The sequence below is a fragment of the Oncorhynchus mykiss genome, chromosome 1 (assembly GCF_013265735.2).
Source record: "Oncorhynchus mykiss isolate Arlee chromosome 1, USDA_OmykA_1.1, whole genome shotgun sequence".
NCBI lineage: Eukaryota > Metazoa > Chordata > Actinopteri > Salmoniformes > Salmonidae > Oncorhynchus > Oncorhynchus mykiss.
In genome coordinates this window covers 41596272-41613660 of record NC_048565.1, presented here as the reverse complement: position 1 = coordinate 41613660, position 17389 = coordinate 41596272, and the positions used below count along the sequence as shown (strand labels likewise).

Below are 17389 nucleotides of genomic sequence, written 5' to 3'. Positions count from 1 at the left end.
CTTCCCCACCAACAACCAAATTTGTTTTCTCAAAGTCGCATATGACACCACTGTTTGCTAAACATTGTATCCCAACTTAGAAAGCTGAGTTGAGTATTTTGTGTCATTCGTATATTGTGACCAGAAAGACAAGTCAAAAGCATAGTCTTCTTGGTGCTTCAGCACGTGCCAGACAGAAAAGGGGGATTGATACATGTGATCGTTCACAAAATGTTGAAGTGACATGATGGTGTATAAATTGTTTTATTTGTCGACATGACAGGAATACAATCACCAACTGTATCTAAAGGACACAATAGTTTTATAGTAAAAAACTGAAGGTCTGTTGTATATGTAAATCTCCATGTAAATATCAATTAGACCTAAAGCTCTATATGTAAAGATAACTACATACAGACAAAGACTGAAATAATACTGTGCCGCAAATACAATACAAGGAGGCATGAGAGTACTCAATTGTCTACAGATTGTACACAGTAAGGAGATTGTTATAGCATGTTTTAAAATGTAGACCTCAGAGATATGTGAATGCTTATGACGTCACACACTTCCTACTGTATCCTTCCTCTCCAGCCCCTCACTCTTTTGTCTTCCCCCTGTCCTTGCTCCTTTTCTTTTTATTTTCTCTGACAGGGAAACTGACTGACGGTATTCATTATTCATTTTTTCTTCCTCTCCCTTGTCTGTCTTTTCTGTTTTGTCCTCCTTCTCCTCCTCCTCTGTTCACTGTGCCATTTGGACCACAACCGCCTTCCAGGCCTTGTCTTTGTCAAACTCCCGCAGTGTTCCATTGGATGCTTGTTGCTGAGTGAGCAAGATGGAGGGAGGGAAGAGGGAAGAGGGGATGGATAGGAAAGGAGAGGAGAGAGACAGTTATACAGTACTTTGTCACTGCGGTCTGCACACCATCAATGCACAACATACTGTTTTTCCATGAATGACCAGCTTAGACATAGGCATCACTCCTCCTCACACATTACTGACATTTTCAGAGAGCTGGTGCATCTCTCACCTCAGTATGTCAAAGTATCAGTGACTCTTCGTCAGTTACTCTTCATCAGTGAATCTTCATCAGTGAGTCATAGAGCACAACATCTCATCTGCTAAAGATATGTGTGTGTGTGTGTCTGTGTGCATGCGTGCGTGTTTGAGAGAGAGACAGCAAGAGGGAGAAAGAGAGAGAAAGAGAGAGAGAGACTGTATGCAGTATGATAGGAGAGTACAATAGGAGAGTGTTGGTCCTAGTTCATGTCTATGGGAGTCTGCATGGCTGTGTGAACAGTATGTGTGTGTACCTCTGAGTGGAAGGCTGGGAGCTGCAGGCTGTCATCCCACTCTGGACCCCCCATGCGGAGCTGGCTCTTGTAGGAGGCACAGTGCACCACGGTGGCCAGAGTCAGAACTGCCTGCACCAGCAGCAGCGCCATCAGAATCAGCAGCAGGATCTCATACGATTGCTAAGGACACACACATACATGTTGTATTGGTACATCATCTAAGTTACAACCACAGAATCATTCTTGAGCATGTCGCATGTTCCTTTGTCAAAACTTTGGGATTCACTCACTATCTGAGTTATAACCACCACATGAAAAGCTCTGTATGATTTTATATTTCATTGAATTTCTCGATGGTCATTAGTTATATCTTGAGCATGTTTGTCAAAAACGGACAATGACTTTGAGCTGGAGGCTTCCCCGAGGCAATCCTTCTGAGCTCATCCTATTTACACAGACTCTACCTACTGTGTCACAGAGCACTAGGCAGCTCACCTTGGCTGTAGGCACCTCATGCAGGAAGATGTCAATGAAACTGAGCACACTGCAGGAGAGGAAGCCTGAGGCTGAGAAGAGCAGTGGGGACGTCACACTGCTGATGGCAATCAGCATCTCCACCTGAGAGGCGGCGGCGGGATAAATAGTCTTCAGTGAGGTATTGGTTGAGCGTGACACCTGTCCAGAATACATAACCTTTAAAAACTCACCAGACATTTGTTGGGGTATTCTGCCACGACATGGCTGGCAATGGCACTGGGGAAACACTGCAGAGACAGGGACCAAAATAGAGGCACAAGTGATTCAGTCTCTTACCCATTAATGAGTCACAGACAGATTATTGGGTCATGAATGAAGACTGGGATGTGTCTGCAAACAATTAGCCTCTTTGGTGGGTACAACACTTTTTGGAACCACTGTTATATAGGCCCAATGTAACACCGGCAGCTTAACTCACAGCCACTAAGATCCAGAAGAAGGTGACAGACAGGTATGGACCAGGGAGCAAGACGTCCATGTTGAGAGCGATGATACCGCCAAACACAGCCGAGATTCCTACTATCACCTCAATCACCTGTCAGAAAACAGCAGTGACCATTGGGATGCCGTATCAATGCTGGTGCACTGTGCTGAACAACAATGTAGCCGGCGTACGTGTGGTGTTTCAATGTACAAACATTAGAGCCACTGTTAAGAGTACATAGTAGAATGTGTAATAATGTATCTCATTCATGAACACAGAAACTCAGTGTCTATGTGCTCACAGAGTAGGCCTTTAGAAGTCGGGTGGGAAAGACGGCCGGTGTCAGAACCACAGGACCGTCATATGTCACGGGCTGAGGGAGAGAAAGGGAGGGAGAAGGAGGCGATACAAAGTGGGGGAGAGGGAGAATCAGAGAGAGAGAATGGGAAGAGAGAGGACATACAGTGCGGAGGGAGGGGAAGAGAGAGGACATACAGTGTGGAGGGGGAGAGAGGACATACAGTTTGGAGGGGGAGAGAGGACATACAGTGCAGAGGGAGGGGGAGAGAGAGGACATACAGTGTGGAGGGGGAGAGAGAGGACATACAGTGTGGAGGGGGAGAGAGAGGACATACAGTGTGGAGGGGGAGAGAGAGGACATACAGTGTGGAGGGGGAGAGAGAGGACATACAGTGCGGAGGGAGGGGAAGAGAGGACATACAGTGTGGAGGGGGAGAGAGGACATACAGTGCAGAGGGAGGGGGAGAGAGAGGACATACAGTGTGGAGGGGGAGAGAGAGGACATACAGTGTGGAGGGGGAGAGAGAGGACATACAGTGTGGAGGGGGAGAGAGAGGACATACAGTGCGGAGGGAGGGGAAGAGAGAGGACATACAGTGCAGAGGGAGGGGGAGAGAGAGGACATACAGTGTGGAGGGGGAGAGAGAGGACATACAGTGCAGAGGGAGGGGGAGAGAGAGGACATACAGTGTGGAGGGGGAGAGAGAGGACATACAGTGCAGAGGGAGGGGGAGAGAGAGGACATACAGTGCGGAGGGATGGGGAGAGAGAGGACATACAGTGCGGAGGGAGGGGGAGAGAGAGGACATACAGTGTGGAGGGGAGAGAGAGGACATACAGTGTGGAGGGGGAGAGAGAGGACATACAGTGTGGAGGGGGAGAGAGAGGACATACAGTGCGGAGGGAGGGGGAGAGAGAGGACATACAGTGTGGAGGGAGGGGGAGAGAGAGGACATACAGTGCGGAGGGAGGAGGAGAGAGAGGACATTGAGTGCGGAGGGAGGGGGAGAGAGAGCACATACAGTGCGGAGAGAGGACATACAGTGCGGAGGGAGGGGGAGAGAGAGGACATACAGTGCGGAGGGAGGGGGAGAGAGAGGACATACAGTGCGGAGAGAGGACATATAGTGCAGAGGGAGGGGGAGAGAGAGGACATACAGTGTGGAGGGAAGGGGAGAGAGAGGACATACAGTGCGGAGGGAGGGGGAGAGAGAGGACATACAGTGCGGAGGGAGGACATACAGTGCGGAGGGAGGGGGAGAGAGAGGACATACAGTGCGGAGAGAGGACATACAGTGCGGAGGGAGGGGGAGAGAGAGGACATACAGTGCGGAGAGAGGACATACAGTGTGGAGGGAAGGGGAGAAAGAGGACATACAGTGCGGAGGGAGGGGGAGAGAGAGGACATACAGTGCGGAGGGAGGGGGAGAGAGAGGACATACAGTGCGGAGGGAGGGGGAGAGAGAGGGATGGCATGTTATAATGACATGCAGACAAACAATCCTACACAGCACAGTATAAGAGAAATAAGAGTACAGCCAACACATGCACATACTGTATATACTGTATACTGTTTCCCAGCTTTAACAATAACACACACACCTTCCTGTGGCTACAGCAGTCCTCTGCAGAGCGTGCAGACAGGATGACTGTACTGGCCATCAGCACCTCCAGCAGAATCAGCAGGATGAGGTTAAAGTTGATCTGAACAGTGGCGGGCCATGGGAGAGAAACAGAGGAGGGAAGAGAGATTGTCAGAGACAGGTAGAGAGATTCATTCAACATCTGTATCCTACAACATGCATGTGTGTGTGATTGTAATGCAATTCAGGTGTTAGCGTATCATGCAAACAAACAATGGAAGCCCCTCAAGGCTTTGCCTTAGGGCAACTACATCCAGTAGTTGTGTAGACTCACATTGACAGCAGAGGGACTCAACACCAGCTTACAGCCAAACCACACCAGGCAAGTGGTAGTCACAGCGAAGGTGGACACAAATACCACCTGGAAATCTGACACCTGTCAATCACAGATGTAATATATATTATTAGCACCTACATCAGGGACATGTTGGCAGTATTAAGGGGACATGTTGGCAGTATTAAGGGGACATGTTAACAGTATTACGAGGACATGTTAACAGTATTAAGGGGACATGTTGACAATATTACGGGGACATGTTGACAGTATTAAGGGGACATGTTGACAGTATTAAGGGGACATGTTGACAGTATTAAGGCGACATGTTAACAGTATTATGGGGACATGTTGACAGTATTAAGGGGACATGTTGACAGTATTAAGGGGACATGTTGACAGTATTAAGGGGACATGTTGAGAGTATTAAGGGGATATGTTGACAATATTATGGGGACATGTTAACAGTATTACGGGGACATGTTAACAGTATTACGGGGACATGTTAACAGTATTAAGGGGACATGTTAACAGTATTACGGGGACATGTTAACAGTATTATGGGGACATGTTGACAGTATTAAGGGGAGATGTTGACAGTATTAAGGGGACATTCTGACAGTATTAAGGGGACATGTTGACAGTATTAAGGGGACATGTTAACAGTATTAAGGGGACATTCTGACAGTATTAAGGGGACATGTTGGCAGTATTAAGGGGACATGTTGGCAGTATTAAGGGGACATGTTAACAGTATTATGGGGACATGTTGACAGTAGTAAGGGGAGATGTTGACAGTATTAAGGGGACATTCTGACAGTATTAAGGGGACATGTTGACAGTATTAAGGGGACATGTTGACAGTATTAAGGGGACATGTTAACAGTATTAAGGGGACATTCTGACAGTATTAAGGGGACATGTTGGCAGTATTAAGGGGACATGTTGGCAGTATTAAGGGGACATGTTGACAGTATTAAGGGGACATGTTGACAGTATTAAGGGGACATGTTAACAGTATTAAGGGAACATTCTGACATTATTAAGGGGACATGTTGACAGTATTAAGGGGACATGTTGACAGTGTTAAGGGGACATGTTAACAGTATTAAGGGGACATTCTGACAGTATTAAGGGACATGTTGGCAGTATTAAGTGGACATGTTGGCAGTATTACGGGGACATTCTGACAGTATTAAGGGGACATTCTTACAGTATTAAGGGGACATTCTGACAGTATTAAGGGAACATTCTGACATTATTACGGGACATGTTTACAATATTAAGGGGACATGTTTACAGTATTAAGGGGACATTCTGACAGTATTAAGGGGACATTCTGATATTATTACGGGGACATGCATACAGTATTAAGGTTAAGGGGACATGTTGACATTATTAAGGGGACATTCTGACAGTATTAAGGGGACATTCTGATATTATTACGGGGACATGTTTACAGTATTAAGGTTAAGGGGACACGTTGACATTATTACGGGGACACGTTGACATTATTACGGGGACATGTTTACAGTATTAAGAGGACATTCTGACAGCATTAGCTCAGTGGCCCCTGGACAACATTCATGCAACAAACGCACATTTGCTCATTGAGTAGCGTAAGCCTATTTGTTGTGTACTCACTGCAACATGATGGTTCTTGGCAATGGCAAAGCTGACAACTGCTGCCGGGACACTCTGAAACAAACACACACACAAATACTAATCTCACTCTGTAGCTCTCAAGCCTGGCATGCATGATTACACAAATATAGTACATACTCTCAATATTTGCTTGCCTGCAGTGCTATGCTGTTTCATAGGCACCAGGTGTTAAACGTTTTTGTAACTGGGCAGATTTGTCTTTATTTTAATGAACATGATTAGAAGCACGTGTCTCTGCTCTTGTAAGGGTTCTATTTTGAAGGTACTGTACTATCAAGTAACGATAATTATCATAATAATAACAACGATCATGAGGATCAGCCTGTTTTCAGACTCTGGTCAGCTGAGAGCCACTCACCGAGCCTGCAGCACAGCGCAGATAGTCCATGGCAGCAGGAAACACATTGCCCAGGTAGAGAGAGAAGCCTGCTGTGACCAACAGACTGCTCTGTGAACCACACACACGCGCACACACACACACCGCACAATGGTTAGCATGTAAACTGCCAAGAGGAGAGTTCACTTACCAAAAAGTTGTCTCCCCCACCCCTGTTCTCTTTTCTCTCACCCCTGTGAGGAGGTTGTACATTCCCCCTTTGAGGGATGATTTTATGCTCGTGTTTTTCTGTCTTCAAACCCGAATGTGAATGGAATAACCAGATGTATGGGCTCTCTCTAACCAATCAAGGGCATTGAGTAATCAATTACAGCAGCACTGGGTTTTTGGAATACCACATTTGTCCATCCCTTTAACTATTGACCTCCCGACCTCTCACCCCAATGAGGACGCTGTAGAGCCAGGTCCTGTAGCTGAGGCAGGGGTGCATGGGCTTCTCAGAGTGGGCAAGCTGCAGGTCACTTGCCCTCACGTCCACCGTGTAGCTCTCTGGCCGCTCCCTCTCCGCACACCCCCGCCGGCCCACCGTACCCCCGCCACCCCCCCTCTCCAGCGTGGGCATCTGGGTGTAGCTGAACTCCTCCATGGCAGACAGATCGTCCCGCTGCATCACAGTGAGAGATGAGTGACAGCGCCCCCAGATAGTCCAATGGGACGGTCACACTGGGTCTGAGGAACCTGTGTGTGTCTGGCAGAGCGGACATGAACCTGTTACTGCAGTGGGTTAAATCTTCCTGGGGTCCAAACACATTAAGGCACTTACATTACATATAAAACAAAAGATAAAACAGTACATCATATCATAACATTATTACACCACTACACATCTACAACACAAAAATGGATAATACCACCATACAGCGTTATTTCAATGTAGGTGTGTGTAGAGTACTAGCGTTTGTCTGCATATGCACGTGGCTGTACCTGTGTATGTGTCTCTTCCCAGTCCCCGCTGTTCCATGAGGGGTATTTTTATCAATTTTTTTAATCTGATTCTACTGCTTGCATCAGTTACCCGATGAGGAATAGAGTTCCATGTAGTCATGTCTCTATGTAGTACTGTGCGCCTCCCATAGTCTATTCTGGATTTGGGGATTGTGAAGAGACCTCTGGTGGCATGTCTTGTGAGGTATGCATGGGTGTCTGAGCTGTGTGCTAGTAGTTTAAACAGACAGCTCGGTACATTCAGCTTGTCAACACTTCTTACAAAAACAAGTAGTGATGAAGTCAATCTCTCCTCCACTTTGAGCCATGAGAGATTGACATGCATATCATTAATGTTAGGTCCTCCTGTACATTTAAGGGCCAGCCGTGCAACCCTGTTCTGAGCCAATTGTAATTTTCCTAAATCCCTCTTTGTGGCACCTGACCACACGACTGAACAGTAGTCCAGGTGTGACAAAACTAGGGCTTGTAGGACCTGCCTTGTTGATAGTGTTGATAAGAAGGCAGAGCAGAGCTTTATTATGGACAGACTTCTCCCCATCTTAGCTACCGTTGTATCAACATGTTTTGACCATGACCGTTTATAATCCATTGTTACTCCAAGCAGTTTAGTCATCTCAATTTACTCAATTTCCACGTTATTCATTACAATATTTGGTTGAGGTTTAGGGATGAGTGAATGATTTGTCCCAAATACAATGCTTCTAGTTTTTTTAAAATATATTTAAGACTAACTTATTCCTTGTCACCCATTCTGGTACTAACTGCAGCTCTTTGTTAATCTCTTGAAGCTAGGGGGCACTATTTTTATGTTTGGAAAAATAACGTTCCCAAAGTAAACAGCCTATTTCTCAGGACAAGATGCTAGAATATGCATATAATTGACAGATTAGGATAGAAAACACAAGTTTCCAAAACTGTCAAAATATTGTCTGTGAGTATAACAGAACTTATATTGCAGGCGAAACCCTGAGAAAAATCAAACCAGGAAGTGGCTTCTATTTTGAAAACTCCATGTTCCATAGCCTCCCATTGCTCCATTTAAAGGGATATCAACCAGATTCCTTTTCCTATCGCTTCCTCAAGGTGTCAACAGTCTTCAGACATATTTTCAGGCTTTTATTTTTAAAAATGAGCCAGAACGATAACATCACGAGTTTTGCTCGCGCAACAGACTTTGGATAGGTATTGCTTTTCCCTCTCCTACTGTGAAAGACATTTGCGGTTGATATATTATTGATTATATATTTTAAAAACAACCTGAGGATTGATGAATAAAAACGTTTGACATGTTTCTGTGGACATTACGGATATTATTTGGAATTTGTCTGCGTTGTCGTGACCGCTCTTTCCTGTGGATTTCTGAACATAACTCGCCAAACAAATGGAGGTATTTTGGATATAAAAATAATCTTTATGGAACTAAGGAGCATTTGTTGTGCAACTGGGAGTCTCGTAAGTGAAAACATCCAAAGATCATCAAAGGTAAATGATTAATTTGATTGCTTTTCTGATATTGTGACCAAGCTACCTGATGCTAAGTGTACTTAATGTTTTGTCATGCGATCGATAAACTTACACAAACGCTTGGATTGCTTTCGCTGTAAAGCATAATTTCAAAATCTGAGACGACAGGTGGATTAACAAAAGGCTAAGCTGTGTTTTGCAATATTGCACTTATGATTTCATGAATATAAATATTTTTAGTAATATTATTTGACTGAGGCGCTATGCTATTCAGCGGTTGCTGATGACAATTATCCCGCTAAAGGGATGGGTAGCGTCAAAAACTTAAGTGTTGCAGTCATTTAAGTAGATGTAGACACATTGGCTTTACTCAAAGCCAGTGGCATGTCATTAGTAAAGTGCAAAAATTTGTAAGGGGCCTAGACAGCTGCCCTGGGGAATTCATGATTCTACCTGGATTATGTTGGAGATGCTTCCATTAAAGAACACCCTCTGTGTTCTGTTAGACAGGTAACTCTTTATCCACAATATAGGGGGTGTTGGTGTAAAGCCATAACACATATGTTTTTCCAGCAGCAGACTATGATCGATAATGTCAAAAGTCACACTGAAGTCTAACAAAACAGCCCCCACAATCTTTTCATCATCAATTTATCTCAACCAATCACCAGTCATTTGAGTAAGTGCTGTGCTTGTTGAATGTCCTTCCCTATAAGCGTGCTAAAAGTTTGTTGCCAATTTGTTTACTGTAAAATAGTATTGTATCTGGTCAAACACAATTTTTTCCAAAGTTTACTAAGGGTTGGTCACAGGCTGATTGGTCGGCTATTTGAGCCAGTAAAGGGGGCTTCACTATTCTTAGGTAGCGGAATTACTTTTGCTTCCCTCCAGGCCTGAGGGCACACACTTTCTAGTAGGCTTAGATTGAAGATATGGCTAATAGGAGTGGCAATATCATGCACTATTATTCTCAGTAATTTTCCATTCAAGTTGTCAGACCCTGGTGGCTTATCATTGTTGATAGAAACATTTAAAAGGGTTCCAAAAGGGTTCTTCAGCTGTCCCCATAAGAGAACCCATTTTGGTACCCAAAGAATCCAAAAGGGTTCTACCTGCAACCAAAAATGGTTATTCAAAGGGTTCTCCTATGGGGACAGCCAATGACGTACTGGCCATCTGGAGCACCGGGAGTTTTCCCAGTGGGCCGCTTGACAATTGGGGCCCATGCAACACAAATTACCCCAGCCCCTGCTTAAATTAAAATAACCAAGTGCTGTGTGTCTGACTGGCCCATGCGACTGACTGGCCCATCTGTCAGCCTCTTTCTCCCGTGCCAATTACTTTTGGTCCAGTCCATTCTATCTTCACCTGGGCACCGCCCCTTTTCCCATCTCTGTTAATTAGGGCTCAAATCCCGTTAACGGGATCGATTTGACAACAGCCAACAATAGAAATCCCATAATTCAAATTCCTCAAACATACAAGTATTATACACCATTTTAAACATAAACTTGTTAATCCAACCACAGTGTCCGATTTCAAAAAGGCTTTACAACGAAAGCATACCATGCGGTTATGTTAGGTCAGCGCCTAGTCACAAAAAAACATCAATTTTCCAGAGGAGAGGAGTCACAAAAAGCAGAAATAGAGATAAAATGAATCACTAACCTTTGATGATCTTCATCAGATGGCACTCAGAGGACTTCATGTTACACAATACATGTATGTTTTGTTTGATAAAGTTCATATTTATATCCAAAAATCTCAGTTTACATTGGCGCGTTATGTTCAGTAATGTTTTGCCTCCGAAACATCCGGTGATTTTGCAGAGAGCCACATCAATTTACAGAAATACTGTTTTACATAGAATTAAAGATACACTTCTCCTTAATGCAACCGCTGTGTCAGATTTCAAAAAAGCTTTACGGCAAAAGCACACCATGCGATCAAAAACGTTCCATTACAGTTCGTAGAAACATGTCAAACGATGTATATAATCAATCTTTAGGATGTTTTTATCACAAATCTTCAATAATATTCCAACCGGACAATTCCTTTGTCATAAGAAAGGAAAGGGAATGGAGCTCGTGCTCATGGCCGCGCGCGTGACTAAACTAAAGGCCTCCAGCCAGACCACCGGTTGAAACAGCTCTTATTCACTCCCCTTTCACAATAGAAGCCTGAAACAACGTTCTAAAGACTGTTGACATCTAGTGGAAGCCCTAGGAAGTGCAATCTGACCCCATTTACACTGGATATTGGATAGGCAATCACTTGAAAAACTACAAACCTCAGATTTCCCCCTTCCTGGTTGGATTTTTCTCAAGTTTTTGCCTGCCATATAAGTTATGTTATACTGACAGACATTATTTTAACAGTTTTGGAAACTTTAGAGTGTTTTCTATCCAAATCTACTATGCATATTCTAGCTTCTGGGCCTGAGTAACAGGCAGTTTACTTAAGGCACGCTTTTCATCTGGACGTGAAAATACTGCCCCCTTGCATAAGAGGTTAAGTGGTGACATTTGGATAAATAGTGGAGTGGAGCAAGATGGACAAACAAAAAGAGAAAAACGTAAAGGTGGTGCTGATAAGCAGAGGGAGAAGAGGTTGAAGTCCCTTGAGGCTGATGCAGCCAAATGTTTTAAAATAACAAATTATTAATTTGGCGCCGTTACCAGTCAATCATCTCAGCCTAAAGGCACTGGCAGCAGAGAGGAGAGAGAGTAGAGAGAGCAGCCCATTGAGCCCAGCAATAGTCAAGGTTTTGCAGCTGAAGCGGTAAGACAGAAGGCAATAGGGAGAAGATAAGCAATGTTTGGGTTTAGCTAGCTGGCTATTTAGCTATATTGGGTGCCTTTTGTTAAAACAAGCGCTCGTCAATGTCACTTTTTGTGAACAGACCAATCACAGCCTGGATGGGGCTGGACATTAAAACAAGGTTGACGTACTACAGCAAACTTTCGAAATGTTGAAGTCATTGTTATGCATGAATGGTTATGATTATTGACAAGTTAGTACTTAGCATTAACAAATTAGAGACTAACCACCAATGTACAGTCGTGTCCAAAAAGTTTTGAGAATGACACAAATATTAATTTCCACAAAGTTTGCTGCTTCAGTGTCTTTAGATATTTTTTGTCAGATGTTACTATGGAATACTAAATTATAATTACAAGCATTTCATAAGTGTCAAAGGCTTTTATTGACAATTACATGAAGTTTATGCAGAGTCAATGTTTGCAGTGTTGACCCTTCTTTTTCAAGACCTCTGCAATCCACCCTGGCATGCTGTCAATTAACTTCTGGGCCACATCCTGACTGATGGCAGCCCATTCCTGCATAATCAATGCTTGGAGTTTGTCAGAATTTGTGGGTTTTTGTTTGTCCACCCGCCTCTTGAGGATTGACCACAAGTTCTCAATGGGATTAAGGTCCGGGTAGTTTCCTGGCCATTGACCCAAAATATCGAAGTTTTGTTCCCCGAGCCACTTAGTTATCACTTTTGCCTTATGGCAAGGTGCTCCATCATGCTGGAAAAGGCATTGTTCATCACCAAACTGTTCCTGGATGGTTGGGAGAAGTTGCTCTCGGAGGATGTGTTGGTACCACTCTTTATTCATGGCTGTGTTCTTAGGCAAAATTGTGAGTGAGCCCACTCCCTTGGCTGAGAAGCAACCCCACTCATGAATGGTATCAGGATGCTTTACAGTTGGCATGACACAGGACTGATGGTAGCGCTCACCTTGTCTTCCCTGGACAAGCTCCGGATGCCCCAAACAATCGGAAAGGGGATTCATCAGAGAAAATTACTTTACCCCAGTCCTCAGCAGTCCAAACCCTGTACCTTTTGCAGAATATCAGTCTGTCCCTGATGTTTTTCCTGGAGAGAAGTGGCTTCTTTGCTGCCATTCTTGACACCAGGCCATCCTCCAAAAGTCTTTGCCTCACTGTGCATGCAGATGCACTCACACCTGCCTGCTGCCATTCCTGAGAAAGCTCTGTACTGGTGGTGCCCCGATCCCGCAGCTGAATCAACTTTAGGAGACAGTCCTGGCACTTGCTGGACTTTCTTGGGCCCCATGAAGCCTTCTTCACAACAATTGAACCACTCTCCTTGAAGTTCTTGATTATCTCATAAATGGTTGATTTAGGTGCAATCTTACTGGCAGCAATATCCTTGCCTGTGAAGCCCTTTTGTGCAAAGCAATGATGACGACACGTGTTTCCTTGCAGGTAACCATGGTTGACAGAGGAAGAACAATAATTCCAAGCACCACCCTCCTTTTGAAGCTTCCAGTCTGTTCTTCGAACTCAATCAGCATGACAGAATGATCTCCAGCCTTGTCCTCGTCAACACTCACACCTGTGTTAATGAGAGAATCACTGACATGATGTCAGCTGGTCCTTTTGTGGAATGCAGTGGAAATGTTTTTTGGGGATTCAGTTAATTTGCATGGCAAAGAGGGACTTTGCAATTAATTGCAATTCATCTGATCACTCTTCATAACATTCTGGAACAAATGCAAATTGCCATCATACATACTGAGGCAGCAGACTTTGTTAAAATGTATATTTGTGTCATTCTCAAAACTTTTTGCCTTGACTGTAGACCATTTTTCTTGCACAAGGATTTAACGATGGAACAAAACCTAAAAAAATGATAAACGTTGGTTATGTATTTCTTAACAACATAGCTGTGTTCTTCCGTGAATCCTGCCAGAGGATGAACATTTGGGAGAAGGAGAGCAAGGACCAAAGACACAGACGTCTTGCTCCAATTGGAGAGACACGCTGGTGGGCTAAAGACAGTGCCTTAATTGAAAGGCTTTGGAACTTTTGGAAATCCAGATGAGGGTCTGTATGTTGATGTCCTTCTCACTCTTTCAACCATACAAGATCAGAAAAACATCAACACCATTGCATGGGTCAAGGCACAAGAATACATTGAGGGGTTGCTGAAGTATGAAACAATACTTACAGCTCAGATATTCTGGTCACCTCACCAGTCTCAAAATATCTTCAAACAAGTGGAATGGACATTCTGTCTGCGCATCGTATGGATGTGTCTACAGAGGAGCAGCTGAAAGGAACGGCAAGAGATTTTGAAAAAGTCAAGGCTGCTGCAGACACATTTGTCCAGTTGGCCAACAGAAAGTTGCAGGAACGGGATGAGGAAACAGAGCTGGAGTTAGAGATCACTCTGCCAACGTAAAGGGCTAGAAAGAAGAACCATGCCTGGAGAGATGGCACAAGATGAGACTTGGGCAGAGAGTGCATACAGGATTGGTGTCCATAATCAAATTCTGGATACAATTATAGATAGCATCCATCGGCAATTTCTGAGTAATGGCACTTTGTATGCCGTTTTGTAGTTTCATTTAAGTGATTGCCTATCCAATATGTTGTGTCTATGGGGCCAGATTGCTTCCAGCAGATGTCAATAGTCTTTAGAAAGTTGTTTGAGGCTTCTATTGTGGAAGGGTGTCAAATAAGAGCTGTTTCAACAAGTGGACTAGGCTGAGGCCAATCAGTTGTTTATTTCTCCGGATGTTTTGGAGGCACTTCTGAACATGGCATCAATGTAAACTGAGGTTTTTGGATATAAATATGAACTTGATGGAACAAAACATACATGTATTGTGTAATATTGAGTCCTGGGAGTGTCATCTGATGAAGGTCGTCAAAGGTTAGTGATTCATTTGATCTATATTTCTGCTTTTTGTGACACCTCTCTTTGGTTGGAAAATGGCTGAATGCTTTCTGTGACTAGTTGCTGACCTAACATAATGATATGTTCTGCTTTCGCCGAAAAGCCTTTTTGAAATCGGACACTGTGGTTGGATTAACAAGAAGTGTATCTTTAAAATGGTGTAAAATACTTGTATGGTTGAGGAATTTGAATTATGAGATTTCTGTTGTTTTGAATTTGGCGCCCTGCAATTACACTGGCTGTTGGCGAGGTGGGACGCTACCGTCCCGAACGACCCCAGAGAGGTCAAAATAATCGTGATTTGAAGAATACACAACCAGGACTATGGAGGACTATGGACCTGAAGGAAATGAAGACGATGTGGAGATGGTGAACAAGAGCTGTTCATCTTGCAAGGACTGTCCAGTGTGTTGCTACCGTATTCTTAGTCAGTACAACCTATTGACCGACGCATGCCTCATCCTAGGCTTTGCTTAGAAGTTCCTACTTACCCTGTCAGTAACCCAGGTAGCTTGCGAGCGGAGCTTCTCTACTCTGAAATGTATCAACAGTAGGCAAAGGAGCACTCTATCTCAACAGCACCTGGAGGCTTTTATGGTCATGGCTACTGAGTGAGAGGTTTTAACGGCCCTAGACCATGACCTGGTTATAGATGGCACTGCTGAGAGAAGTGAGCTGCTGCAGAAATGGCTAATTTAACAAGGTAGGAAATACGTTTATTTTAATTTTATTCTATGACTTGCCTACTCACCAGTCTTTTCACCCCCAAATTTCTTCCTGTATTATTAATTTTACTGGTCAGGTGGTTCCAGAGATTCTTGCCACCTTGCTGCCAATATGTGCTCCTTCCAGCCAGCCTCACCCTAAGAGCAACACATCCCCCTTGTTCTATTTCACATCTATTTTTACTAAAGTCATTGTTATAAATATTGTTCAGTAATCTTGTTTTTCATAAAGTGTGGCGTGGGTTGTGTGGATGGTGGTGTATCGCTGGGGGGTTTTGGTGGGCCGGTCTGAGTCAAAAAGTCCAGGGCCATTTTTCATTCCCAGTTTGTCCCTGGGGACAGCCGAAGAACCCTTTAAGGTTCTAGATAGACCCTTTTTTTCTAAGAGTGTAGAAACACGGGCTTTTAGGCAATTTTTTTTGTTGAATAATGTTGATTAATTATGAAAGTATGAAAAATATGACTAACATTCCACCCATGGTCATTTGACTGCAGGAAAGGGCTCCAACACTTTGTCAGAAGTACAGAATCAGTATCTGAATCAAATTATAATTTATTGTGTGACATTCAGACACTTTGAGGAATCAGAACCGGGATCAAACAATAACATCAATATCTTTGGTTCTTTAGGGAGATAAAATGGCTGCACAAATGGAAATAATAAGTTATTTCAGTAAATGATCAGTTGATAAATAAGGATTTTGCACAAAGTGTCATAAGACAAAATAGTTTTCTTTACCATTAATCTTGATTTCTTGAATCTTATTTCCAATAAAAAATATAGAAGATCAACAGGATGTATTATGAGTTATATTCATCAAAGTAGTTCAGACTAAACAACATCTGAGAGCATTATGTACCTCTGGGTGAAAATGGTGTGTAGGAAAAATAGGTATATGTTTGAGTGGATAGAAGATAAAAATGGGATATCAGGGAACAAGATCAATACAAATGGAAGTACACGCAAATAAATGTTCACATGAATCCTACAGAACTTCAAAAACAACACCCACTCCCCTCTCTCCTACAGGTCTCATCTGACTCAAACACCCCCCCCCTTTCCACCCTCTCCTTCCCCTCCTCTCATCTCCCGTTCCCTTGTCTTCCTCTCCCACTCACCTGTTTAGTTGTCCGTCTTGTAGTATCTCCCCAACTTATCTACCCACAAGATCTCTCTCAATGGACACACAGCAATTTTATAATCCCATATAGAAGACACTTGTTTTTGTCGTTCGGAAATAAGTTTCTTCCCTCTCCCCCTCTCTCTCCCTCCCTCTCCCACTCTCACCCTCCCTCTCTCTCTCACTCTCTTTAGAAGAGACAACAAAATTCTGGAGCTAGCTGTTTTCAAAGAGTGGAACAAAAACCCATGCCTCTCAGGCTGCCAGCGCGTTCTGTGCCAGAGGCATACAGCCTGTGAATGACAAAGAGGGAAGAGGAGAGGCGGAAAGGAGAGGAGGAGGGGAGAGAAACAAGGGGAGAAGGGGCTCGCGCTAGGGGCAGAGATAGATAGGGCAGACCACCTTTCCCTTCTGTCCTTCCACCCATCTACTCACACACCCAGAACATACAAACACACTTTAGCTAATACACAGTCAGGCCCAGATACTTGGTCAAACACACGGACACACACAAATTCCGTAAGGTATGGGGACAAACAGTCACACACACACACACACACACACACACACACACACACACACACACACACACACACACACACACACACACACACACACACACACACACACACACACACACACACACACACACACACAGCGAGAATAATCTCATTGTTTCAGTTAAATAACTCTGGGTTCTCCCCTCTAGAAGTTCCCCCTGCTCCTTGCCATTGCCTGACCAACAGTTGCTAGCTACACTTCACAGTCCAGTAAATCAAATTGTCCGGCAGGGCTTTAGAAAAGAGCAGACAGAGAGGCATTTGGTTCACGTGATTTCATGCCACATCTGCAACAGCTAATCTGATGGAAAGTTTCCCCATAATACTTTTCCCTAAATTAC

General features: G+C 43.9%; 1 protein-coding gene across 3 annotated transcripts; it reads right to left on the bottom strand.

The window, feature by feature from the left end:
- Positions 1–227: 227 nt before the first annotated feature.
- mlc1 (modulator of VRAC current 1) lies at positions 228–16682 on the bottom strand. 3 transcript variants are annotated; one of them, XM_036977581.1, is made up of 13 exons: positions 16487–16681; positions 13911–14012; positions 6897–7205; positions 6479–6568; positions 6100–6153; positions 4456–4557; positions 4141–4242; positions 2540–2611; positions 2233–2349; positions 1985–2041; positions 1773–1895; positions 1296–1457; positions 228–804 (listed from the first exon to the last, which is right to left on the bottom strand). In XM_036977581.1, the coding sequence occupies exons 3-13, from the start codon at positions 7125–7127 to the stop codon at positions 724–726; spliced, it is 1191 nt and encodes a 396-aa protein (XP_036833476.1). In that variant the 5' UTR covers positions 7128–7205; positions 13911–14012; positions 16487–16681; the 3' UTR covers positions 228–723. The 3 variants fall into 3 exon arrangements, with proteins under 3 accessions (XP_036833476.1, XP_036833472.1, XP_036833481.1); XM_036977577.1 differs by lacking the exon at positions 13911–14012 and having other exon boundaries at positions 16487–16680; XM_036977586.1 differs by lacking the exons at positions 1985–2041; positions 13911–14012 and having other exon boundaries at positions 1773–1952; positions 16487–16682.
- Positions 16683–17389: the final 707 nt, after the last annotated feature.